Genomic DNA, 26,262 nt, shown 5'->3' on the forward strand with positions numbered 1-26,262 from the left:
CCTCCTCAGGCAGGGAGTGGCGCAACCACCAGCCCCGGCAGGCCCCGCCCCCGGGCAGGCCCGCCCCTGCCCTATCCCGATCCTGCCAGGCGCTCCAATCGCTTGTAGAGACCATCGCTGGACCCAGGCGGCTGTGTCGATCTCCGCTCCAACTGGAGACAGGGTCCAAACCATGGCGGAGAAGGCTCAAAAGAGGTGAGTCGGTTGTTTGAGAAAAGTCTATTTCTAGACTCCACATGAGTGGAATCTGATCCTGGTCGCCAACGGTAGGGACTAAGATGATGTCTTATCCCGGGCGCTCGGCCTGGATGGCTCTTAAAGCCCAGCCTTGGCGGCCGCTGAGGGAGAAAACGACGAAGCGGGCGTAAGGGAGGATTGGGAAGGGATGAGGAATCGGTGCCTGGAAGGTTTTTGTTCTTCGATCCCACCGCCACCGCGCCGCCCTCCTCCAGAACGCGCCTGCGCGGAAAGGGTCTCCGAGAGGCGTTGCGCGGCGAGAATGGCGTCGCCCGCTTCCTCGGGACCCGGAGGGACCCCTCCCCCCCACTCCGACCCTCACCCCCTGTCCCCCAGTTCGGCGCTGTTTGATGCAGCTGTTCAAGGAGGGCGGCTTGTAGCAGTATTCTCTGCTGTGCGTTCTGAGACACCCACGGTAGTGCTGGCCGCACCCCAGAACCCTCTTGCCCATTGTGGGTGCAGTGTGTGTAAACCCATCGCTGTCGCTCGTCACAAGGGGTACTGCGCCTGGGCTGGAACAGTGTGAGACATTCTGCTCGGCGTGGCTAAGCTACTTTGTAAATGTGTGAGGACAGCAGTGGGGGCTCCTCCCAACAGCCTTCACTGCTGCGAACAGCTTGGGTGGGAGAATTGCTTAAGTTAACGATTTCGGAAAGCAGCGGCGTTGAGCACCCTCTGCTGCCTCTCTTTGAACGGGAAACCGACACACCTTGTTTCTGTTGCAGTAAATTAAAATTTAGGTTTTTTTTTTTTTTTCTATGGAGGCAGGTAACTATAATCTTTTTTCATAAGCTAAAGAGAACCAGGTATACTCTGAAAATTGTGTGCAGTATATAGCCATGTATAGTGGAGTGTTTTGGGGTTTTTTTCGTGTATTTATTTATTTAGAGAGAGCTGGGGAAGGGCAGAGAGTGGGAGAGAGAGAATCCCAAGCCAGCACAGCTTATGTGGGACTTGAACTCACAAACTGTGAGATCGTGACCTGAGCAGAAATCAAGAGCTACCCAGGCTCCCCAGATGGCTTGTTATGTAAATAGGTGCTCAGCTAAGCCTTTCATCTCAGCTGCCTGAGCCCCCTCAGCCTCATCACTCGGAGGTGCAGTGGAGTCTACACAGAGATGATTGGACCACGTTGTAGTTGGTCTAGTGATGAATTTAATTGTTTTCTGCCTCATGGAGAAGTATGCTGATGGGACCACAAACTCTGCCTGGGTCCTCTCCCTTAGACATAAAACTGGACAGAGGGACACTTGGGAATCTTTCCTATCCTCACTTGTCTAGGACAAGTTATATGTTAGTGCTGTTTTCATAAAAAAAAAAATCATAGAGGGAGGCTGAGGGAATGGAAACTTGAAATGGGAAATAAGGTCTAAAACAAGAGGCATTTTAATAAGATTGCATTATTTTAACACACAAACCCACTCTAAATGAAAAACATCAGAGGAATAGCATTTTTTTTTTTTTTTGAAAAACCTTTCGTAACGTTTATTTTATTTTTGAGACAGAGACAGAGCATGAACGGGGGAGGGGCAGAGAGAGAGGGAGACACAGAATCGGAAACAGGCTCCAGGCTCGGAGCCATCAGCCCAGAGCCTGTCGCGGGGCTCGAACTCACGGACCGTGAGATCGTGACCTGCTGAAGTCGGGCGCTTAACCGACTGAGCCACCCAGGCGCCCCTGGAATAGCATTTTCAAATGGTGATCCATTCAAGGATAGCATCATTCAGTTTTCACAGGAAAAATACCCAACATGTCAGGAAGTTTCCAAGAAACTTTCAACTAACAGAAAAGAAATGATTGGTGTTAGGATAATGATGCTTCAGGGACAAACTGCTTCAGGAAATTTCTAGTCTCTGGGCTTCAGTTTCCTCATCTATAAGATGAGAAGGTCAGGCCATTTTCTGCTTTCTGTTCCATGTTACTGAAGTTTTTCTTGTACTTGGTAGAAAGATTGTATTTTTTGCTGTGACTTCAGCAGAGTCAGACACGTAACCCCGATGCATCGTTTTTAGAATTTCATTAACTTGTGCCTTGTAGAAAGTCAGTGTATGTCAAAATGATGCAAACAGATATAGCTGTGTCTGATCTCACAAGTATTTCTTAGATAGACTCAGGAATTACTAGTTTTTGTTTGATATACTTTTTACTTAGAGCTTTAAAAAATGCTTTGTGGTAGGAAGGTTTGTTTGCTGAAATTTGTAGAAGAAAAAATTGTGTCTCCTTTTTTTTAGTTTTCCCTATCAGTAAGGAAGTGGGTGTGATTTAAGAAATATATTTTTGGGGTGCCTGGGTGGCTCAGTCGGTTGAGTGGCCGACTTCGGCTCAGGTCACGATCTCACAGTCCGTGAGTTCGAGCCCCGCATCGGGCTCTGTGCTGACAGCTCAGAGCCTGGAGCCTGTTTCGGATTCTGTGTCTCCCTCTCTCTGACCCTCCCCCGTTCATGCTCTGTTTCTCTCTGTCTCAAAAATAAATGAACGTTAAAAAAATATATATATATATATATTTTTTTGCTGTCACTTTGCACTTGTATCAGGGAATATTTAGGGGGGTTCTAGAATGTAAATGATGGAGAGACATGTTAAAGAGTTTGTACTCTGCTGACTTTCAGAGCTATATTTCTCTCTCTTTTTAATTATTTCAGGAGAATTTAGTGATTCATCACTTAACATATTACACCCAGTGCTCATCCCAACAAGAGCTCTCCTTAATGCCCATCACCCGTTTAGCCCACCCCCCACCCCTCTCGCAACCCTCAGTTCTCTATATTTAAGAATTTCTTATGGTTTGCCTCCCTCTCTATTTTTCCTTCCTTTCCGCTATGTTCATCTGTTTTGTTTCTTAAGTTCCACATGAGTGAAATCATATATTTATCTTTCTCTGACTGACTTATTTTGTTTAGCATAATACACTCTAGTTCTATCCACATTGTTGCAAATGGCAAGATTTCATTCTTTTTGATTGCTAAATAATAGCCCATTGTGTGTGTGTGTGTGTGTGTGTGTGTGTGTGTGTGTGTGTGCACCACATCTTTATCCATTCTCCAGTTGATGGATGTTGGTATCTTTCCATAATTTGGCTATTGTTAATAGTGCTGCTATAAACATTGGGGTACATGTGCCCCTTCAAATCAGTATTTTTGTATCCTTTGGGTAAATACCTAGGAGTGCAACTGCTGGGTCATGGGGTAGTTCTATTTTTAATTTTTTGAGGAACTTCCATGTTGTTTTCCAGAGTGGTTGCACCAGTTTGCCTTCCCACCAGCAGTGCAAAAGAGTTCCTCTTTGTCCGTATCCTCACCAACATGTGTTGTTGACTGAGCTGTTGGTTTTAGTCATTCTGACAGGTGTGAGGTGCAGGTGTAAGGTGGTATCTCGCTGTGGTTTTGATTTGTATTTCCCTGATGAGTGATGTTGAGCATCTGTTAGCCATCTGGATGTCTTACTTGGAAAAGTGTCTGTTCATGTCTTTTGCCCATTTCTTCACTGGATTATTTGTTTTTTGGGTGTTGAGTTTGGTAAGTTCTTTATAGATTTTGGATACTAACTCTTTATCTGATATGTCATTTGCATATATCTTCTCCTGTTCCTGCCGGTTGCCTTTTAGTTTTGTTGATTTATTTCCTTTGCTATGCAGAAGCTTTTTATCTTGATGAAGTCCTAATAGTTCATTTTTGTCAGAGCTATCTTTCTGATCTAGAACTCTCATGAGCTCTGTGTTTTTACTTTCTTACTGAGTCTTTCTCCTGAATTTTCTGTGGACCCTCAACCTGAATTAATATAAAATTTAACAAAATGACTTCACTTTTTTCATTGCCTTACTTTTCTATGTACTGATGATTTTCAAATCTTCTAACAGATATAGCAGATATATCAAATATCTAGTAATTATCACATAATCTGTCTTTTTTTTTTTTCCCCTTTGGAGATCTTCCCATGAAACCCTCTATCATCTTTGCTCTCTGAGGCTGATGCATGGCTGTTGTCCTGATATTCCCTTTGTACTAACACACTGGAGCCTCTGTTTCTAGACTCTATCTTATCTATTGGCTTACTTTTATTTAGCTTAGTACATCCTTCGGCAACTTCCCAATAAAGAGTACTTTTTTAAAGTTTTTGCAAGTCTGAAGATGTCTTTATTCTCTGTCCAAACTTGATCGCTAGTTTGGCTGTGTGGATAGCTCTGGTTTGAACATAGTTTTCACTTAGAATTCTGTAGGGATTGTCTGTGGTCTTCTAAATTCTAGTATTGCTACTGAGGACTCTGATGCCATTCTGATTATTTTAACCTCTCTTGATGTTTGGGGTTTTTGTTCTGAAAACTTTAAGGATCTTTTTCATAGCATTCAGAAATTTTAAGATGATATTACTTGGCATGGGCCTTTTGCATTCACATCCTTTTAGGGTTGAGATTAATATTCTTTAGTCTGTGGGAAATTTTCTTGTATTATTCTTTAATAGTTTTTTCCATAAATTATTTTCTCCTTTTTATTTGGATTCTTTTGTTTTTGTTTTTGTTTCTGTTTTTGAAAAAGAGAGACAGAGTGCAAGCAGGGGAGGGACAGAGAGAGAGGGAGACACAGAATCGGAAGCAGGCTCCAGGCTCTGAACTGTCAGCACAGAGCCCACCGTGGTGCTTGGACCCATGGACTGTGAGATCATGACCTAAGCCAAAGTTGGATGCTTAACCAACTGAGCCACTCAGGTGCCCTAAGATTTATTTGGATTCTGTACCTCATATGTTGGTACTCTAATTTTCTCACTTTTTCTGTCCTATTATCAATTTTATTTTATTTTGCATTTTGTTCTACTTTCTGGAAGAGCTCTTTTTTTAACATTCCTAGTGATTTCACATTTTGGTTATGTTTTTAATTTTTAGGAACTCTTTCTTAGACTGTTTATTTTTCATAGACTTCTGTCTTGTTTAATGCAGTAGTCCTTTATTTCTCGTGAATTATATGTTTGGTTTTTTTTAAGTTTACTTTTACTACCTGAATTGTCTGTGTTTCTTCAGACTATTTTTTCCTTTGTTTTGCTTTTTTTCCTTTTTAGTTGGAAGCTTTCCTGATTTATCTAATCATCTCTGGCTCTCTGTCCATTATTAAGGATGAGAACTTAAACAACTGGAAGCTCCAGGTATACGCCTTAGGCTTACCTTCTGATGTGCTTCAGGGTGGAGCAAATCAGGCAGGAAGCTGAACTTCTCATTGAAGAACTCATGTTGTCTGGTAGTTTCTTTGGAAACGAATCCTCTTCTATTCCCCTGTTGCCTAAAATTCTGTATGAGGATAGGGAGGCACACAGGGGAAGGGGAGATGGTGGGCTCACTGTTGCTCAGCCAGTCCTCATCACCTACGTCTGGGCCTGATTTCTTGGGTGCAGTACCGCAGGGAGGGGCAAACTTTTTCTATAAAAAGGTAGTTTTACCTTGTTTTTATTGTTAGGATTGTATAGTATTCCAGTAAGTTGATTACATTTTATTTCATTACTTCTCTCCTTTTATGGTTTCATTATTCTAAATAACATTGCCAATTTGTGCATATATTTTCCTCCTGTTGAATTCTTGATGGTAGAACTCCAGAAATAGATTTCCTAGGTCAAACATTGTGACTACGTTGATTCCTGATGCATATTGGTACAGTATTTTCTAAGAAGTATCCTGATAATTATCATCAAAAGTGTCCAAATGTCTCAGTTAAATTACAGATACATCATCTGATAGCCAAAATAAATGAAAAAGCAAAAACACCTCATTATCCTGAACAAACTAATACAGGAAATGGACTGGAGTGTGATTATACTGAATATTCCAATTATTTGCATTTATTTCATAACATAGCCTTTTATTTCTTACTTACATTGACTTGTGTCATGTTTCTACTAATACAGTATCAACCATCCTTCATGTAATACAACACAGAACAGTGACAGACAGTGGCCTAGAAATACTATAACCAATGCCATTGTGAATCGGCATGATAGGGTTATATTTATGATAGCTGATTGTTTATTTGAAGATTGGAAGTAATGAGAGTGTTACTAATGAATAATAATTTTATCCTGGGTTAAGAAAGATTGTTGCTGAATTAGTGAGAACAGTGATTTAAAGAACAACAACAAAAAAACTGGTCTTAAAAAGGGAAACTAGGAGTCTAAAATTCATTAAATGATACGAGTTACAAGAAAGTATTTATAGGTAGGGGAGGGCATATAAGGATCATGATTTGAGGGAGACTTTTTTTAAGGAAATAAGGATAAATTTTCAGCCTAGTTATAGAAATGAATCCAGGATCCCCTTGGCACCTGCTGTTAAGAAAATTTTATCAATCTCTTTTCTGTCTTGTTTTATTTAGTTATATATTGAATAGGTAATCATTTGTGGACTTCAAAATGCAAACAGTTAAAAAATGGGGATGTAAAGAAAAACATTTTCCATCTACCATTGTGTCCTTGCTATCCAGCTCCTCTCTCAGAAGGCAGTGAATATTATTAGTATCTTCTGTGTCCCTCCAGAGATAGTTTGGAAATATTGAAGCAAATACAAATATTCAGCAGTTACACACTAGAACAGCTATATTGGTTGCATCAGTTGTAAATGATGCTCAAAAGTTATATCAAAGAAACTGTGCTAAACACAAGTATTTTATTAGAATGGCAAGCATGTCCTATTTAAGTTCATGTTACATGTAATGAAGATTTGCATTCATCAAAGAGGACAGACTTAAAAAGTGAATGAACCCATCTCACAGTAAAACATTTGGAAAAATAAAACCTGGCAGTAACAATTTTTTTTTTATCAAAGCAATGTCAAAAAAAGGCATGAAAAACAAATAGAAAGTATCATTGACATTTTTATACTATCTACTATCAGTTAAAAATCAGTATTTTCATACATGAATATTTATAGAACTTAATACGAGTGATTACTGCACTCTACATTTCTGGTTCTTACTGGTTGAAAAACATTTGCTAAAGTTCTGAAAACAAGTTTTTAGAAAACTTAACAAATCAGTCAAGATATTAACATTTTGGTCAAGAAAGTTTCAGCTGTTTTATATATCAGGTTTTAATAGTTTATTTAAAATGCATAATCGGGCCACCTGGTTGGCTCAGTCAGTTAAACGTCCAACTTCAGCTTGGGTCATGATCTCACCATTGGTGGGTTCGAGCCCTGCATGGGCTCTGTGCTGACAGCTCAGAGCCTGGAGCCTGCATCAGATTCTGTGTCTCCCTCTCTCTCTGCCCCTCCCCTGCTCTCTCTCAAAAATAAACATTAAAATGCAAAATTCATGGCTTAGAAAAGTAGTTTGATAGGTTTTGTTGATCTCGTAGAACTAGAACAGGTTAAGGATATTAAACATTATACTAGAAATCTTAGGGCAATAAGGCAAGAAAAATAAATAATTGGAAAAGAAGAAAAACTGCGTATTCACAGACAGCAAAATTATTTATGTGAGAAATCCCAGAGAATCTACTTGAACTCAGTGGGTTTAGCAAAGTTTCAGGATACAAAGTCAATATACAAAATTATATTGTATTTCTGTGTACTTGCAGTGAACGACTGGAAATCAAAATTTTTGAAAAATCCAAATAGAATTCTGAAGTCAAAATATCTAAAATGGTATTGTTGTTTTATAGAAGCGAGTGCACATTTAACCATGAATAATATCATTCCTACTAAGAAAAATACTTAGAACAAGTTACCAAATGATTGTCAATTTAATGGGGAAGTCGTTTGGTACAGTTCTTCACGTCAGCTCATGGCTCAGCTACAGCTGCATTCAGCTAGATTCAGCTGTGTCAAACAGGACATCACAGAATATCAAAAAGCATCAAATTATTTGGAATTTAGTAATTTTGAACAGCTTGCACTCCAGTTTATATCACTTGATAAGCTGATTTATAATATAAATAGAGAATATTTGTAAATTTTGATTCTCTATGTTGATTTCTATATTAATATTACCTTGCCAGTTGTTATGTATTGTGAATATTCATTCTTTTTACAAAAATAGTGGTGTATTGTATACTGTCCATTTTCTGGCTTTTACTTTTTTTGACTTAAGATAGGTTGGATTACAGAGAGGGAGGGAGGCAAACCATAAGAGACCCTTAAATACTGAGAACAAACTGAGGGTTGATGGGGAACTAGACTTATGTTTGTTTACGTCTTTCAAGTAAAACTTTTTTTTTTTAATTTTTTTTAACGTTTATTTATTTTTGAGACAGAGAGAGACAGCATGAACGGGAGAGGGTCAGAGAGAGGGAGACACAGAATCTGAAACAGGCTCCAGGCTCTGAGCTGTCAGCACAGAGCCCGACACGGGGCTCAAACTCACGGACCGCGAGATCATGACCTGAGCCGAAGTCGGCCGCTTAACCGACTGAGCCACCCAGGCGCCCCTATATCAATATTTTTTAAACTTATCCACGGTGAATGTTACCTTTTTCTTCCTACAGTGTGAAGATTGCTCCTGGAGCAGTTGTATGTGTAGAAAGTGAAATCCGGGGTGATGTAACCATAGGTAAGGAAATTGTTTATTAGTGGTTTTTTCCTCAAAAATTGATGTAATTTAATTTATTTCAATGCTTTACAATTAATTAGGTGTTATATATTTGTTTCATTGACGTCCTAATTTTATTGAGAAAATGATGTATTTCTCCCATGTTTAGTATTTCTAAAAGAAGTAAGTGTGATGGGCACTTGTTAAAGATTTTATTTTATTTTATTTTTAATTAAAAATTTATTTATTTTAACTAATCTCTACACCCAACATGGGGCTTAAACCCACGACCCAAAGATCGAGTCACATCTCCTGACTGAGCCATCCAGGCACCCCAAGATTTTATTTTTAAGTAATCTCTACACCCAATGTAGGGCTCAAACTCAAAGCCCCAAAATCAAGAGTCACATGCTCCACTGACTGAGCCAGCCAGGCACCTGGATGGACTCTCTATTTTGAAAACTCCTCTCTGATAAAGGAATGAGGCGATGTAATAGAGTCATTAATTTATTTGAGAAACATCTATTATGTACTACAGTGTGTGCTGTGCTAGCACTAGAGACACAGCGATGAACACAGCAGACAAAGGTGTTGCCTTCATGGAGCTTATACACTACTAGGTAGTTAGTACGAGGTGGACCATGGAGTCGGACAGACCTGGGTTAGCATCCTTGCTCTTTACCTGCTGGTTTACCTTGCACATATTATTATACATAACCTCACCAGCCTTCATTTTCCCCATCTGTGTAAGTGTGTGTATTAGAATTAGGTTCAGCTGCATATAGTGGTGGCTTAAACACACAAAAGTTTATTCTCTTATATAAATAAGTCTAGAGGTAGGCAGTTCAGGGCTGGTCAGTTGATTGTCCAGGAGCTCCAGCCTTGTAGGCCCGAATGCGATAGCTAAAGCACCAAGAGTGATCTTTGATAAGAAGGGGGAGGATTTGGGGCACCTGGGTAGCTCAGTCCGTTAAGCATCCGACTTAGGCTTAGGTCATGATATCGCAGTTCATGAGTTTGAGCCCCAAGTCAGGCTCTGTGTTAACAGCTCAGAGCTTGGAGCCTGCTTCGGATTCTGTGTCTCCCTCTCCTCTCTGATCCTCCCCAGCTCATGCGCTCGCTCGCTCTCTCTCTCACAAGTAAATACTAAAAAAAAGAAGAAGAAAGGGGAGGAGTGGAAACAAAAGGGTGTACTTCCAAGTTGGATCAGCTTCCTTTACATAGTCTTCCTGAAAGTTTCACACGTTCTGTCTTTGTATGTCTGATGCCTTGGACTTAGTCTCAGCCTTGGAAAGCTGGGAGATACAGTCTGAACTGGCTGCATTGCTGCCCCCAATCCAGTGGGATTCAGCTACCAGGGAAAGGGAAGAACGGATATCTAGTGGCAAGGAGCAGGTTTTTCGACATGCAAAATAGGAGTGCCCACTTTTACAGGCACTTTTTGAAGGATTAAGTAAGAGAATATTTGTGAAAGTCATTGCCCGAAACCTAACACTAGCTGACCACATTGTTAAATCTTAGCAGTATGTAGCCTTGCTGGAGGTGAGGTCCAGCACTGAAATCAAATTAACAGTTTAACATGTGGTAACTTGCTTCTATGGACATGATTAAGTTCCCCTGAACTTACATTTTAGCCACTAGTTCTTTTACGTACGTTTTCACTGCATATTGTGCCTTTGTAGCTTTACGAGCTAACATGAGTCCATCCTTACTAGCAGCTGCATGTTACCAGAGTAGAGCTTTCAGTGAGTTAAGTACAATTTCAGAGAGAAAATATGCCCTGGTCCCTTATGCTAACAGTATCTTCCGTTGTTGTTGTATTATTTATTTATTTGGAGAGAGAGGTGAGAGAGAATCCCAAGCAGGCTCCATACTGTCAGCGCAGAGCCTGATGCGGGGCTCCATCTCATGAACTGTGAGATCGTGACCTGAGCCGAGATCAAGAGTCAGACGCTTAACTGCCTGAGCCACCCGGGCGCTGCTAACACTATCTTTAATAGGAAAAAAAAAATTGTGAATTTTAGTAAGTCTAAGCCTCCAACCAATTTAGACATCATGTCTTATAAAACAAGTAAAGATTGTACCAGTATTATGGAATATCATTAGGAATTTTCTAGGTTGGATTTTATTTTAGATTGACAGTATTTCAGAGTTTAGAAGGTGACACAGTTTCTTTTCAGTGCTATGTTAACTTTTTGTTAATTCTTAAAACCATTTGCAAACTTTTTATGAGGAGAAATCATGATGGCCACATGTTTATCAAAGATGTTGTTCTGCATTATTTTTAATCTGGTATTTTTAAAAAAATTTTTAATGTTTATTTATTTTTGAGAGAGAGAGAGACAGAGAGACACAGAATCTGAAGCAGGCTCTAGGCTCTGATCTGTCAGCACAGAGCCGTCGTGGCTTGAACTCCTGAACGGTGAAATCATGACCTGAGCTGAAGTCAGATGCTTAATCAACTAAGCCGCCCAGAAGTCCCTTTAATCTGGTATTTTTATGGTTTTCATCATGATTCGAGGAATAACCCTCTCATTAGCTCACAAGGTATTGTTTTTTTCTTTTTTCTTGTTTTTAAAGTTTAATGATTTATTTTGAGAGAGAAAGAGAGACAGGCAAAGGGAGGGAGAGAGAAAGGAAAAGAATCCCAAGCAGTCAGTGCAGAGCCTGATGCAGGGCTCAAACTCATGAACTGTGAGATCATGACCTCATCTGAAATCCAGAGTCAGGCGCTTAACCAACTGAGCCACCTAGGCACCCCACTCACAAGGTATTCTTTTTTTTTTTTTTTTTTTAATGTTTATTTATTCTTGAGAGAGAGAGACAGAGTGTGAGCAGGGGAAGGGCAGAGAGAGAGGAAGACACAGAATCCGAAGCAAGCTCCAGGCTCTGAGCTGTCAGCACAGAGCCTGACATGGGGCTGGAACTCTGGAACTGCAAGGTCCTGAACTGAGCTAAAGTCAGAAGCTTAACCAACTGAACCACCCCCAAGTATTTTTAATTAGAAGGAAAGTAAGGCTAAAATAATGTAGCTAATTACACAAACTTGCCCTTTCATTTCTACTTCTTCCTCATTTTTAACGAAGTATGGTATACCTATTATATAATAGATAGATAGTATAGAAACCTCTGCTGGCAAAAATGTACACACAGGTGTAGGTACATGTTTGTCTGTAGGTATATTTCAGATTTGAAAAAAAAAACAAAAAAAAAAAAAACTCCTGTTACTTTTCTCCTTTTCTCCTATGAAAAGAAAAGGTGGACCAGGGACCACAGCATAGGATTGGGACGTGGGAGTATCAGGAGTCAGCACTCACTTTCCAGTTTCTCCTGCTGTCTTTCACTACTTTTTGCTCCTCCCCTTACCTTATCCTTTTAATCACCAACCTTCCCTAAATGTTGAAATTATGTAAGGAATACAGTGTTTAAATCTACTTTTTTTCCAGTAGCTGATAGTAGAGATGGCTAAAATGTAAATGACAGTTCAACACAGATTTTTTAGCATAAGAAGTAGTCGTAATTTTTAACTAGTGATTTGAAGTTTATCATAGAATGGATATAAATTAATGTTTTTATGCCTATTTTTGACCCAGTGTTTTAAAACAAGGAAAATTTGCTCTCTTTATAGAAACATCTCAATTTTTAAAACTAAGGAAAAGATTCAGAAGTGATAATAGTTATCCAGTGCTCAGTCTTTTATAATTCTTCTCTCATTTTCATTATGTATGTTTCTTATCATTTTGTTTTATTTGTTTGTGTTTATCTTTAACTGTATATATAAGAATGGAAAATTTCCAGAATCAGTATTTAGATAGCCATTTCTATCATTGTTATATTTGGAATAAGATATCCCTAATCTTCTGACTGCTATTAATTCATTTTTCTGATGTAATACATGAGATTAAAAAGCACCAGGGAGATCTGAAGTTAAATCAAATGAGAGAGTAGAGATAAGTTATGTGATTAAAACTTACTCTCCCGGGCACCTGGGTGGCTCAGTCGGTTAAGTGTTGGACTTCGTCTCAGGTCATGATCTCACAGTTCATGGGTTCCAGCCCCGCATTCGGCTCTGTGCTGGACACTTGCTCAGAGCCTGGAGCCTGCTTCAGATTGTGTCTCCTTCTTTCTCTGCCCCTCCTCCACTTGTGCTCTGTCTCACTCTTTCAAAAACAAATGTAAAAAATTAAAAAAAAAAACTCACTCTCCCCACCATGTTTTTTTCTTTTTCCCCAATTTATGGCTTTTATTGTTTTTGTTTTTGCTTAATTTACCAGACCAAAGTCTTTTTCTATTATATTAGGGATATAGAGATTTGAATACCTAATACGCTTTGTTTTCTCAGTCAAGTAGCAATAAACTTAAGTGTAGTTGAGTTTAATAGATTTTTCAGAATGTTATGCAGAACTTTACATCCCCCAGTTGGTTATACTTTTACCAAATTATTCTATTCTGAAATATTTCAGAAAGAAAGTAATTTTTCCTTCTCTTTGTTTCAGTAGTGTAATAGAACTTTAAACCTGATCTGTTCTCCTAGAAAATCAGGTATTTGGTTTATCAAAGAAACTAGTCTGAAGCTTTGAAGCATTGTCCTTAAGCAGAAACCCTAGGACTTGAGGCACTGCTGGAGCCTGACCTCTTTCCTTAGAGGCTGCCAGGAAACAGACCTTGGGAAAAATAACAGCTCTCTTGTTAATTACAATGTGGGTAAACAAGGTTTCATAGCGTCCAGCCTGTTTTTAATTAGGCTGCCTTGATTTTTGGACCGCGCATTATTTCCTTAAATTTTGTTTTGAAAGCTGAAAAGCATTTCAGAAAGTTACTTCTAAGCCCCTTTTCTGTAGTCCCATTATAGGGTGAAAGTCAGTCTCCTGGTCTCAGGACAGGGCTCGGTTGGGACAAGGTACTAGGTAGGAAGGCAGACCTCCACATAGTGGGAAAACGGAGATGGAACCCCTTTGTCCCTTTTATTCTTTCTCTCCATTAGAGTTTTTAATACAGATCAAAAGCTTCCCTTTACTGTGGAAGTCTTTTTTAATAAGGCAGAACAGTGACCTTGACTTGAAATTCATCAAATATAAAGCAGTTCTTACAGGTACTTAAGCTTACAGCTCAAAGGAATTGTTTTAACTTTCCAAAGAGAGCTTGTGGCTTTTTGAACTATTTATTGACATATGAAAATGTACGCAAAGATAGCTTCCTGTGGCAAAGATAGACAGGAAAAATGTCCTTTACCAAATGAGGGGAATGGAAGTTTGATGCAAGGAATGCCTTTCTGGCTGTGTTGCATCAAGCCCAGCCAACCATTTAGAAAAATAATTCATCAGCCAGTAAGGCAACATCAGCTCTAGACACATTTATCCAAACAGGGAGATAAGCCAAATAGGATTTCAGCACATTTGGTAAGCAAACATACAAACTACCCTGCCAGTTAAGAGCTCCAAAAAAGTTCACAACAGCCTTTAAAAAAAAAAAAAAGCAACTTTCTATAGTGACACATTTTTATTTTTAAAGCATTTTAACCTCAAGACCCTTAAACTTGGTTTGAAATCAGACTCGTTCTAGGTAAAAGTGCTTCTTACATGTAGAAGAGTGTGGAGCAGTCTGTGTCCAGACTTCAGTGTGCTGTGCCGTGGCTGCCCAGGTCTTGGAATACCACTCGGATTCCTGGGCCCACTGGTGCCAATGTCCAGCACAAAACTGTGCAGAGACAAAGCCCACACTGCAGGTTACACACCTGAGTCAGAATGTCCCTTTAGCAAGTTCTAGAAACCAAAATTTTAGCAGTCACATATACTGAAGTACATGAATACTAACCCCTCTACTCTCTGCCCCAAAAGACCTACAAGAGGTTTAGGGGAACTGTTCGGTTTATTATCAGCCATGACTTCTGTTAAACCACAATTCAGAGTTGATACTTGAACCTTCTAAGTTATTTCAGTCCTGAAACACAAGGACTTGTAGTTTGGCAGTGCTGCCACCAGGTGGAGGCGGTGTCTCATGTAAGCTGGTGATCCTGCATTATATCCCAGGGCCCTCGGATTTATAAACAGATATCCAGTTATCTTCTTGCTAACTTATTAATTATGATAAAAATGAAAACAACAATAATAAAAAACCTGCTTAAAATAGCTCAGGCATTAGGGGCACCTGGGTGGCTCAGTCGGTTAAGCGTCTGACTTTGGTTCAGGTCATAATCTTGGGGTTGGGAGGTTCAAGCCCTGCATTAGGCTCTGTGCTGACAGCTCAGAGCCTGGACCTGCTTTGGATTCTGTGTCTCCCTGTCTCTGCTCCTCCCCTGCTCGTGCTCTGTCTCTCCCTTTCAAAAATAGATAAACATTTAAAAAAAAAAATAGCTCAGGCATTATATTTAAAAATTCTATAAGACATGGGACTTGGGTTTAGTTTCATTTTTAAAATTTGTGTTTGTATAGTTAACATATATTAGATCATTTTTGAAAGGGAAAAATGAAAATATTAATTATTTTCAAAGCTATTTCAGAGGAATTTTTAAAGAAAGACAGGTTTCATTGACAACCTTATCATACTAGTTCATTCTCCAGTAACTTCTTACACGTCTGCTTGTCGTCAAAGGTGCAGTTTAGGGGCCAGCAGAATACCTAGTGCCTCTGACTTATCTAGCCACGGCAGACGATCTGCTTTCTATCACAGCATGGTGATCTCTTCCCCGTCTAAGATTTTAATGCCAGTACAGAAAATACATTTATTCTTTTCTTTTACTATCTTACAGTAATATGTGAATTTTCCCCCACTGTTTAAAAGGAGTTACCACCCTAATAACCTGAGTGGAGGAGAGGAGTTTTTCTGTTTCTCAGACCAGAAGGAGTTGTTTTGCTTATTGGTAGTTATTTGTTAGCTTTTAGTGTCAGATAGTGATGAACTTCCCATTTTTAACACCTATGGGCCAGACCCTGTGATCTCCCTTTCAGACATTATTTCGTATAATCCACACTTCAACACAATGAAGTAGGTTATTCTGGATCTCATCTTTTTATAGATGAGAGAACAGGCATTTGAGAGATTAAGCATATAGCCTTTAAGTGGTAGAGACCAGAGTCTAGACTTTCTAGACAAGGAGTGGGGTGCTGGTAGGGGCTTTAATTACAAAGAATCTAAAATAGAATGATTTGTCCCTTTTATCACAGAACATTTTTAAGTAAAGTGTGAATCTGGTATTGTGCAAACTACAGATGGAAATTGGTTCACACAGCTGGAAGACCTGTAAGAAATTTCTCATTTTGGAGGAATCCAGTGTTTGTTTCAGTATTATTTAGCACCTGTCCCTCAAAAGTGGTAACATCTAAATGCCCGTCAGTAAGGGCTTGGTTAAATAAATTATGATATGTTAATATGATATGAAGTACTATTCAGCCATTAAAAAGAAGAGCTAGCTAAATGTACTTTTATGGAAAAATCACCATGACTTTTTAGGTGAATTAAGAAAATTGCACAATAATAAGTACCATTCCTTGATTAAAAAAAAAATCAACTATGTGTTTATAATCCATATTTTTCCACCTTCAAATTATATTCTATTTATTTTTTAACTTCATGGTAAAAGATATTTATATACAATGATATTTACGGGTCTTAAGGGTATAGTGGAACTTAAGTCTGGAATAATATACCCCAAACTTTTAAGAATAGTCACCTCTAGGGAACAGGATTAGCGCAAAGAGAGGATCTTTCACTTTTTCTTTGTTTGAATTTTTATAATGAGTATGTATTACCTTTGTAAATATGTGTATTTCTTAACAGAAAAAAAGGCACATGTGTTCACAATCATGGTCAACTTGAGAATCTTCCCAGGGACCCAAGAGATCCCATCTTTTATCCTGAATAGGAGAATTTGCCAAAGCAATTTTACTTGGGCAGCTCAGGATTTGGGGAGCCAGGGGTGACAGAAATAACAAAGCCACTCTCACGTTATTTCTTATCAGACTGTGCGTCTTTTGACTGTGCATCCTGTCTTGGACCCCACCCTCCTTATCAATCCCCAGCTCTTCATTGTTAGGGGGAAAAAATAAAGTTGCACTGAGGTTCCTTCCAGTTCTCTGGGCACCAGGAACACCTTCTTATTTAATACATTCGTGTGTGAGTATGTTACGTATTTCCAGTTTTCAAGATAACAAAACAAAATAAAGAAGAAATGCAAGCTCAAAAGGGCAAAAGTAGCTTATATTTCTTTTTATTTCCCTCTAACATATAGCCCTGGATCTTGCTTGTCACACGCAGCTAATGATTATTGAATAAATTAACTTACGTAGTTGAGTACTGAATTACAGGGACAGTGCATCTTCCTGACTACCTTCCCACCTCCTGTCAACACTTCTACCCACGCTGTCTTACTTTCAGAGTTGGTTACTTTATGTCCACTTATTTACCAATAAAAATAGCCATGGCATTGGGGGTGGGTGGGACTAGTGTTGCAGGGAGTGGCAGTAATGAGGTTATATTTTCTCAGGAGTGATTTCATTATCACCAAAATGCTAGGCCTTTGGGAAATTAAGAACCAGGGGAGGGAATGTGTTAGCTGTCCAGAATCGTGTCCCTGTTTAAGCAATGCCGGCCACCTCCACCCTGGTGGTGAAATGGTTGTGGTAAGACCCCTTCCCGCTCCTTTCAATTTGAGGTAGGAGGCGTCCCCTCAGTCTGCCTATTTAAGAGCCTTAGGATTACAGTAATTATATTGGCTCCTTCCACTGCCTCCCTGTAACCTTTTCAACCTTTAACTGGTTAAAATCATGTCCTAGACCAGACACAACAGTATCTCTGCCTCCTTCCAGTGGTTAGGCTTGTTATTGGGATGGTGACAAAGTAACAAAGATAAGGTTTCCATGTTTCCCTTCTCCCATTCCACCCATGTTTCCTCTTAGCCACTTAATAGGAAGACTAACTCTATATAGTACACAAGCATGAGAAAGTGTTAATGTGGTTCACTAGCATGAGAAAGCCCAACATTATAAGCAAAGGGAGCCTTACTTTTATGAGAGAAAGCAGGGAAGGGAATTAATATTATTGCCAACAATGTGCCAGAATACCGTGTCTACAAACATGATCTCATCTAATCCTTACAGTGCCTCTGTAAGATGGTATTCTCCCCACCCCCATTTCACTGCTGAGATAACAGAGGCTTCCAAATAGTTGGTTAGCCAGGGCTGTCTGGCTCCAAAGCCTGTGCTGTCTCCACTCACCTTGCCTTGAGATTTGGCTCTAACTACTATTGATAACAGCTGAGGAGATAACATTTGTAAAGTGCACCTAGTGTGGTGCCTGGCACATACTTTAGAAAATGTTCCTCCCAATAGCCTCGGCCCCCTCTTGGTCACCTTCTCCCCTCCTATTGGAAGTGTAGCCTCCACCAATAATTTCTTTTCACCGTATTTTTAACAGGACCTAGGACAGTGATCCACCCTAAAGCACGGATTATTGCGGAAGCCGGGCCAATAGTGATTGGGGAAGGTAACCTAATAGAAGAACAGGCGCTTATCATAAATGCGTGAGTAAGACACTTTCAGATACCTTGAACTAAGTACCTCGGGTTGTGTTTTTATTAATTCAGCTATCTATAGGAACCTTTTACGGTAGACATCTGGAAAGCCTACTATTTTAGAACTAGAGAAACATTAAGGATCTTTTCAACACAAGTGGTTAGTAAATAAGGAAACCAGAGACCAGATGGGTGAAGAGACTCGTCCAAGATGAGATAACTTGTTGGTGACTGACTAGAATCTCCTCCTCTCAGTCTGATAATCTTCCCCTTACGTATCACTACCTCCTCTGTGCGCTAAGCAAACATTTCCTGACTCCAGCGACCAAGTGCTGTGCTGACCACCCTTGAAGAGAGTCTTTTGGTTAGATTTCTCACTTCTGGCTGAATTGTTATTACTCCTGCCCAGACACATGAGCTTTACTCTGATATATATTTTCATATGCTTTGTGGGGGTAGCACCCAGAATTATATTTGAAAATTTGGGGGCCTTAGAGGCAATTTTTAAAAAAAATTTTTTTAATGTTTATTTTTATTGTTGAGACAGAGACAGAGCATGAGTGGGGGGGGGGGCAGAGAAAGAGGGAGACACAGAATCTGAAGCAGGCTCCAGGCTCCGAGCTGTCAGCACAGAGCCCGACGCCAGGCTCGAACCCACAGACCGTGAAATCATGACCTGAGCCGAAGCCGGATGCCCAACTGACTGAGCCACCCAGGCTCCCTGGCAATTTTTAACTTTCAAGAATAAAAAGTAATAAAATATTCAAACATGTACATGATCTTAGTGAGCTAGACTATAACACCTATGAAATTTTCATAAGCATTTAATAAAGCTTTCTAGATAAAATTTTGGCAGGAAATTCAAGCTTATACCTAATTTATAGCAACAATGTATGGAATTTGTAAAAAAGACCTTGGGAAAATATTTGACTGTGATAAAGAGATTGATTTGTCATAACACTTACTTAGGATTTGGGAGTTTCTTACTATATTAAGCAGTTTCTTTTTAAAGTCTTATTTTGGCACCTTTATTGTAAGTAAGTTAGTAACAGCTATATTCTGCAGTAACTCAGCTGTCAGAGATAATGCACCATTTAAAAAATGGCTTCCTCTTAGACCACAAACATTTTATGTTCCAAATATTTCAAACTACCTAAGAGCATATAAAATAATTACGTGAATTTCTGTTTATATTTCACAATCTCGAATGATTATTGAGAATGGAAATTTTTCGAGCCAGGCATGATTTTGATTCCAGTTTAATAAGCTAAAAATTATAGCCAGCATCATTTTTACCTTGTCCTGGAAAAGGCTCTCTGGGCTATGAGCTTTAAAAATAAGCAAAGGAAAAATTAAAAATAAAAAAAATAAATAAAAATCAGCAAAGGAAGGCTGACCTTCTAAACTTACCTGTGACTTCTTTACCTTTTAGTAGTTCTTTTTCAACTCAGAATCAAGTCTTCAGCATAGATGATAAATAATTCACTTGGAATAAGAAATTACTTATATAGTTACATATTTTAAGCTTGATGGAGATCAAATTGACAGAATGAACCCAAATTCTAAAACAAGAGAATTGCTTATTGCATTATTGACTTTGATGATTTGTCTCTTCTTTTTATAGTCACCCTGATAATATCACCCCTGATGCTGAAGATCCAGAACCAAAACCTATGATCATTGGCACCAATAATGTGTTTGAAGTTGGCTGTTGTATCCTTTACAATAGTTTAAAGTAAAACATTCTTCCCAGCTGTTTTTAATATCCAAAATCTATTCCATAGAAATCATCATATTTTACCTGTCAAATATATCAAGTATATTATAAGTATGCATTCACACACACACACACACACACACACACACACACACTGCTCCTAGTGTTACAGCTTGTTCACAGGTAACAATAGGTAACAATGACTGAATGGCAGTAGACATAGAAACAGAAGAATCCTGGCTTCTGTCCTGCTTTAAGAACCACAGCTCTGTCCATTCAATTCCTATATAGTTTAGGTTAACAGTATGTTGTCTGCTGCAAAGAAATGGTAGAAAGGGATGGAAATATTTCTTTTTTTTTTTAAGTTTATTTTATTTATTTTAAGGGGGAGAGGGGCAACAAGAGAGATGGGGAGAGAGAGGGAGGGAGAGAGAGAGAGTGAGAGAAGGAATCCCAAGCTAACAGCGGATCCTGATGTCAGGGCTTGAGCTCACAAACCATGAGATCATGACCTGAGCTGAAATCAAGAGTCGGACACTTAACCAGCTGAGCCACCCAGGCACCCCTGGAAATATTTCATTCTTTGTTTTTTTTTTCCCCAGAGTGCTACTAGTTCTTTCCTTGATTTTTGTACTCTAAAAAGCTAGTAAACTCTTCATGTTGTCAGCAAGATATAATTTTATGACAGAAAAACTTGGAGGAAAATAAAATCTATTTAGTGATAGCAAAATATTTAAATAAATTAAGCTACAGGCACAAGATGGACGATTCGGATCATTAAGCAGTCATCTTAAATTATGGTTTTAAAGACTTTAATCGTATGGAATAATGCCTGCAAATTTAATTGAACCAAATAAAGTGAGCTGTAAAAGTTTATACAGTTTGATTCCCAGTTATGTTAAGGGAATTGCATGTATTTACCTAAAGATATATCAAACTGTTAGCAGTGTTATCTTTAAGTGATTGGGTGATAAATTTAATTTTCTTAAAACAGTCGTGAAAATATGTTACTTATAGAATGGGGGTAAAAGATGCTCATTTCCTTAAAAAACATAGAAGGCATTTATATCTACTTAGAGATGCTTACATTTAAAGATTAAACCTTTACTTTCAGGCTGCCCTGAGCAAAGGAGCTCTCACCAGGCTGAGCCTGTGTGGCCCTGCCCATGCTCCTACCCTCTGTCCCAGGGCAGGATAAGGATATAGTGAATTGGTAGGGGGAAAAGATGCACATGTTTACAATGTTTACTTAACTCTGGCTTACAGATTCCCAAGCCATGAAAATGGGAGATAATAATGTTATTGAATCAAAAGGTAAGCTGTATTCAGAATTTTATTGTGAAAATGATTACCTCCTTTTTCTTTGTGGTGTCCTAGAAAACAACCCAAGTATAACCTCTGGCAAAGTGGAAGGAAGGCATGGTTGGAAGTGGACTAAAATAGGAGATTAAATCTTTGCCTTTAAGGAACCTAATAATGTGTTTAATACATTGAACTAGAAATTCAGCTGTGTACATAAGTTGGGATTGGATTAAACCATAACGTTCAGATGAAAGATTTGAAAAGATTTCTGCTAAATACTAGTGTCAGTGATAATTTAGTTGATTAATATAATTGCAGAATTAAAGAAAAAAATCATTTTCTGTATCAGTTTGCTTTCTTTAATTTCAGGACTACTTTATCTAGCCAGTCAGGAACAAATATAAGCAACTTATCATAAGTGGAGCTGGGCAGGAGGTCATGTAAAGTCACCACTACGGGAAAGCAGCTCCCAAGAGCTTGCCCCACTGAAGTCCAGAAAGAACCTGAACAATAAGATATCTTTAGAATAATAATTTATCTTTGGTGGTCCTAACTGACATGAAATAATAATGCTTCTTTTTTTAAATACTAAAGTTAGACTTGTTGTTAATCTACTTAATGGTTTTTGTTTTAATTTGATTACCAATTATTATCGTTGTTATTTTCTGCTTATTATATACTTACTATGTGTCAAACCTGGGCTCGGCACTTCCCATTTAATATCTCACTTATTCCTTACAACAAACTGTAAGTAGGTTGATCTTTCATTTCATAGGTAAGCTTCTCAGAATTTATAGTGACTTGTCCAAGGTCACACAACTAGTCAGCAGCAGAGCTCTGTGTTTAATCCATCTAATACTAGTCTGGTGCCTGCCTCTATGCTTTACCAACTCTGAATTGAAGTATTTTCTTTAATTTTTTTCTTAAAGCTAGTTTACTTTTTCATACTTAAGACATTTTGGAAAAATGTAACTTTCTAATCATTTGTCTTAAATTACAGTTCTTTCTATGTTTTTATTGCAGCATATGTGGGCAGAAACGTAATCCTGACAAGTGGTTGCATCATTGGGGCTTGCTGTAACCTGAATACATTTGAGGTCATCCCTGAGAATACAGTGATCTATGGTGCAGACTGCCTTCGTAGGGTGCAGACTGAGCGACCACAGGTACTGGAACCTGTCTTTAAAAGGAGTTCTTTTTTTTTTTTTTAATGTTTGACAGAGACATAGCAGGAGTAGGGGTGGGGCAGAGAGAGAGGGAGACACAGAATCAGAAGCAGGCTCCAGGCTCTGAGCTGTCAGCACAGAACCTGATGTAGGGCTCGAACCCATGAACTGCAAGAACATGACCTGAGCCAAAGTCAGGTGCTTAACTGACTGAGCCACCCTGGCGCCCCAAAAAGGAGTTCTTTCTGAAAGAAACAAAGAAAAACTTAAATACAGAGAACAAACTGGTGGTTGCCACAGGGGAGGTGGAGTGGGGGAGAGAGAGATGGGTGAAACAGATAAAGAGGATTAAGAGGTACATACCTCCAGTTTAAAATAAGTAAGTCACAGAGATGAAACGTACAGCACAGGCAATATAGTCAGTAAATTGTAATAATGTATGGTTGTCATGGTGACTACATTTATCATAATGAGCACCAAGTGATGTATAGAATCATTGAATTGATAAGTTGTACACTTGAAACTAATATAACACTTGAATAATGTTAAATATACTTCAATTAGAAAAAAAATTCTGGCGCTACTAATTTTCAAAAAACTACCACATAATTTTTTTAATGGGACAGCAAGTTTGCCATTTAAAGAGCAGATGAGAGGGACGCCTGGGTGGCTCAGCCAGTTAAGTGTCTGACTCAGGTCATGATCTATGGTTGTGGGGTCGTAGGTCACAAGATCTGCACTGAGCGTGGAGCCTGCTTGGGATTCTCTCTCTCCTACTCTCTTTCCCCCTCCCTCTCTCTGTCTCAAAATAAATAAATAAACTTAAAAAAAAAATAAAAAGCAAATGATTAAAATCAGAGAAACATTCCTAAAACTAGAATTTATTTGCATTGAAATTATTCGGTCTTTAAGTTATTATCAAAAATATGTACAAAGATGACAATGACAAATTGATAATGAGCAAAGAAAATCCAGAGATGTTGCTCCTGATCTTAATGTATTTTCACTGAAAATGTGTCACCAAACTTTATAAACTGTTGATTCACTCTGAAAATACCAATCCTCAAGGGTAAGGAATGATCCTACCAAATTTATACTGGCCAACCAACTTTGGTCCGTCTGTTAGTTTACCAACATAGCTGACTTGAAAATAAACACAGTTTGTGAATATGCAAGTGTGTTTTGATATTTTCCTGGCTTATGAGAAATTATCTCTTCCTACTAAGAACCAAGAATAATTAAGAATATGTATTTAGAGTTTCATACAGGAGATAAAATAGGGCATTTGGGGCTTCCTTTGGACAGAAGACATTCTGATTGAAGTTTTGAACTTCATTGTTTGGCACACAATATATTTCTTTAGTTACCCAGCCTCTTTCCCCTCCTCCAAAAGAAAATATTTTTCAAGACATCTATCATTTTGCATCTGATTCTTAGCCATATTTTATCAGATGTTAAAACTCCAGCTGTCTTTGGGTTATTCTGTTTCTGTAATGTTTGGATTTTGTTATTATTATAAGCAAGTATTACTTCTATAGACCAAAAAGGCAGTAAAACAAACCAGGGTTGTTTTCACTATCTTTCTGCATAACAGCAAAAATGATTGAAGAAGGAGAAAAGAAACTGGAGTTGGGTTAAAAGAGATTAGAATTCAGTGAGTAAGAATATCTGAAGTTGAATACAGTTTTCCACATCTCACTCATCACCAGTCCTTATTAAAGAACTTACTGAATCAAAATGTCTCGGGCAAGGACCTAATAATCATCCATATTTGTCACAAGTACCCCTAGTGAGTTTTGCAACGAGGGAAGTTTGGGCGGCACTGGTGAGTGAAGAGCAGAGAGTACAGCTGTGTACTTGTAGAGCCTGTGGAAAACTGCGTTCCAAGAATTCTACTTAGGTTGTTGTCTATGATTAGAACTTTTTAACTTTTTCAAGGGCAGCGTAAAGCCTGTAACAGCAGGGTTGAAAATTGAGTCATGTATATTTTTAATTTTTTTTTTAAAGTTTATTTATTTAGAGAGAGAGTGTGTGAGAGAGTGTGAGTTGGAGCAGGGGAGGAGCAGAGAGAAAGGGGGAGAGAGAAACCCAAGCAGACTCCTTGTCGTCAGCGCAGAGCCCGACGCAGGGCAGATCGTGACCTGAGCTGAAATCAAGAGTCAGATACTTAGTCACCCAGGTGCCCTCATGTATATTTTTATATGTAAAATCTTTTGGCTTTTTCGTATTTCCAAACTTAATGTATATTCATTGTAAATTAACAAAAATAAATAAATAAGTAACCAAAAAAACCCACAAAAAACAGGTAAGCAAAAATCAGCCAGTGGAAATCACCTATACTTCCCTGACCCTGAGCTGCCTGGTACTCTTGCTTTTTGCTTGTCAGTTCTTAATTCTCTTATCTTTTTAGCCCCAGACACTACAGCTGGATTTCCTGATGAAAATCTTGCCAAATTACCACCACCTAAAGAAGACTATGAAAGGAAGCTCAACTCCAGTTAAGAACTAAGAACAATATACAACATCAAGATAACAGTTTGTCTTTGACCACTGTCTTTTGAGAGGGCCACAGTGTTTATGCACTCTTAGCAATTCACAGATTAATACATGTTGACTTTATTTTATAAAATTGAGTCAGAGAGGAAAGTAATGGATTTTCATTATAACTGTCCTCTGTAATTACATAAAATGCATTATTTTCCTATATCCTTACTCCTTTTCTGAGAATTTGCAGGTTTGGTTTATTTTTCTTTTGTCATATGTTGGCCATGATTTTAGTTGTGTAAAAGATTCCCTGTGATAAGAAAGGGCATATTACTATGTATTTATATTCTAGCATATGTTGTATTCAATAAAAATGCTAGTGACGGGACTTTCAGTGAACAGACTTTGATCAAGTTTTTTACTTGTGTTGACTTCGCTAAAATAGCTCTTTTAATTTTTACTGTGTACTAGCCATATTAAAGCTAATGTGTTTATCTTTTCCTTTTGTTACTTTGGAGCGGTTTGATATTTCAGGTGAAATTTCAGCAGCTGTTGAACTAATTTGACTTCATCTTATTTCCAAGAAAAAAAATCTATTTTCATTTTAGTAAAACAGGTATTAGAAAAAGATGTATTCTGTAGCATACAAACAAAATCAGTAAGAATGATCTCTGATGGAAATGACAAGTAAATGGCCCTTGAGTAGTCCTGAGTTTCTGAGGATAATAAAACTAAAAGAGATTTTGATATATTTATAAATTTATGAAATTACTTTGGCACATTACCAGTGACTGTTGATCTTATTATTATTTATCTTAATTACATATTATTTATCTTAATCACATAATGGCAACATATTGAGGATTTTATTGTAATCCTAAGTTTTTTTTTAATAATTCAAATGTGTACATTTGATGGAACATACTTTTTTCTGAGTCAGTAGCTGTTGGTTAATATTAAGACATTAAATACCAAAATATTTCCTATTGAAATTAAATAATTGTATACTAAAAACTATTTTTGAAGTTCTGAAATGGAACAGGTGCAAATTAGCCTTTGTTCCAAATTCAAATGGTTAAATTTTGGTAAGAACACTCATGACTCAAGTTAGAAAACTATACTACCACATATGGTGGATTGAAAAAAGGAAAATAACATCACATAAATGCCCTATTTTTGATAACCGATTTATTCATTTTTCCACCCCTGGTGGTCTCAACTTAGGATTTTGTTGATCATGGAAAATTTTTCTAGATGAAAGATAAAAAATTACAAAACTGCCTTTCATGTAGGCTATGCCAGTTTTAAAATATTATCTCTGGACAAGCTCTGACATGCTAATAAATG

The 26,262-nt window shown here is 38.2% G+C and overlaps 1 protein-coding gene across 3 annotated transcripts; it reads left to right on the forward strand.

Moving 5' to 3' along the window:
• The first annotated feature begins 49 nt into the window (after positions 1-49).
• Positions 50-25,414, forward strand: DCTN6 (dynactin subunit 6). 3 transcript variants are annotated; one of them, XM_003984648.5, is made up of 7 exons: positions 50-195; positions 8,695-8,759; positions 18,150-18,255; positions 19,871-19,959; positions 21,230-21,277; positions 22,289-22,431; positions 24,842-25,314. In XM_003984648.5, the coding sequence occupies exons 1-7, from the start codon at positions 173-175 to the stop codon at positions 24,938-24,940; spliced, it is 573 nt and encodes a 190-aa protein (XP_003984697.1). In that variant the 5' UTR covers positions 50-172; the 3' UTR covers positions 24,941-25,314. The 3 variants fall into 3 exon arrangements, with proteins under 3 accessions (XP_003984697.1, XP_044911253.1, XP_023108200.1); XM_023252432.2 differs by lacking the exons at positions 50-195; positions 8,695-8,759 and adding an exon at positions 11,113-11,285; XM_045055318.1 differs by lacking the exons at positions 50-195; positions 18,150-18,255; positions 19,871-19,959 and adding an exon at positions 251-759 and having other exon boundaries at positions 24,842-25,414.
• The last annotated feature ends 848 nt before the right edge of the window (positions 25,415-26,262 follow it).

This window comes from Felis catus, chromosome B1 (assembly GCF_018350175.1).
Source record: "Felis catus isolate Fca126 chromosome B1, F.catus_Fca126_mat1.0, whole genome shotgun sequence".
Classification (NCBI taxonomy): Eukaryota; Metazoa; Chordata; class Mammalia; order Carnivora; family Felidae; genus Felis; species Felis catus.

What these genes read in the sequence shown, in the direction of transcription:
- DCTN6 (XM_045055318.1), top strand. Translation starts at nt 386, where the DNA reads ATGAGGAATCGGTGCCTGGAAGGTTTTTGTTCTTCGATCCCACCGCCA. An exon ending in TAATGTTATTGAATCAAAAG is followed by an intron (nt 21,278 to 22,288) that starts GTAAGCTGTATT and finishes TTTTTATTGCAG; the next exon opens with CATATGTGGGCAGAAACGTA. An exon ending in TGCAGACTGAGCGACCACAG is followed by an intron (nt 22,432 to 24,841) that starts GTACTGGAACCT and finishes TTATCTTTTTAG; the next exon opens with CCCCAGACACTACAGCTGGA.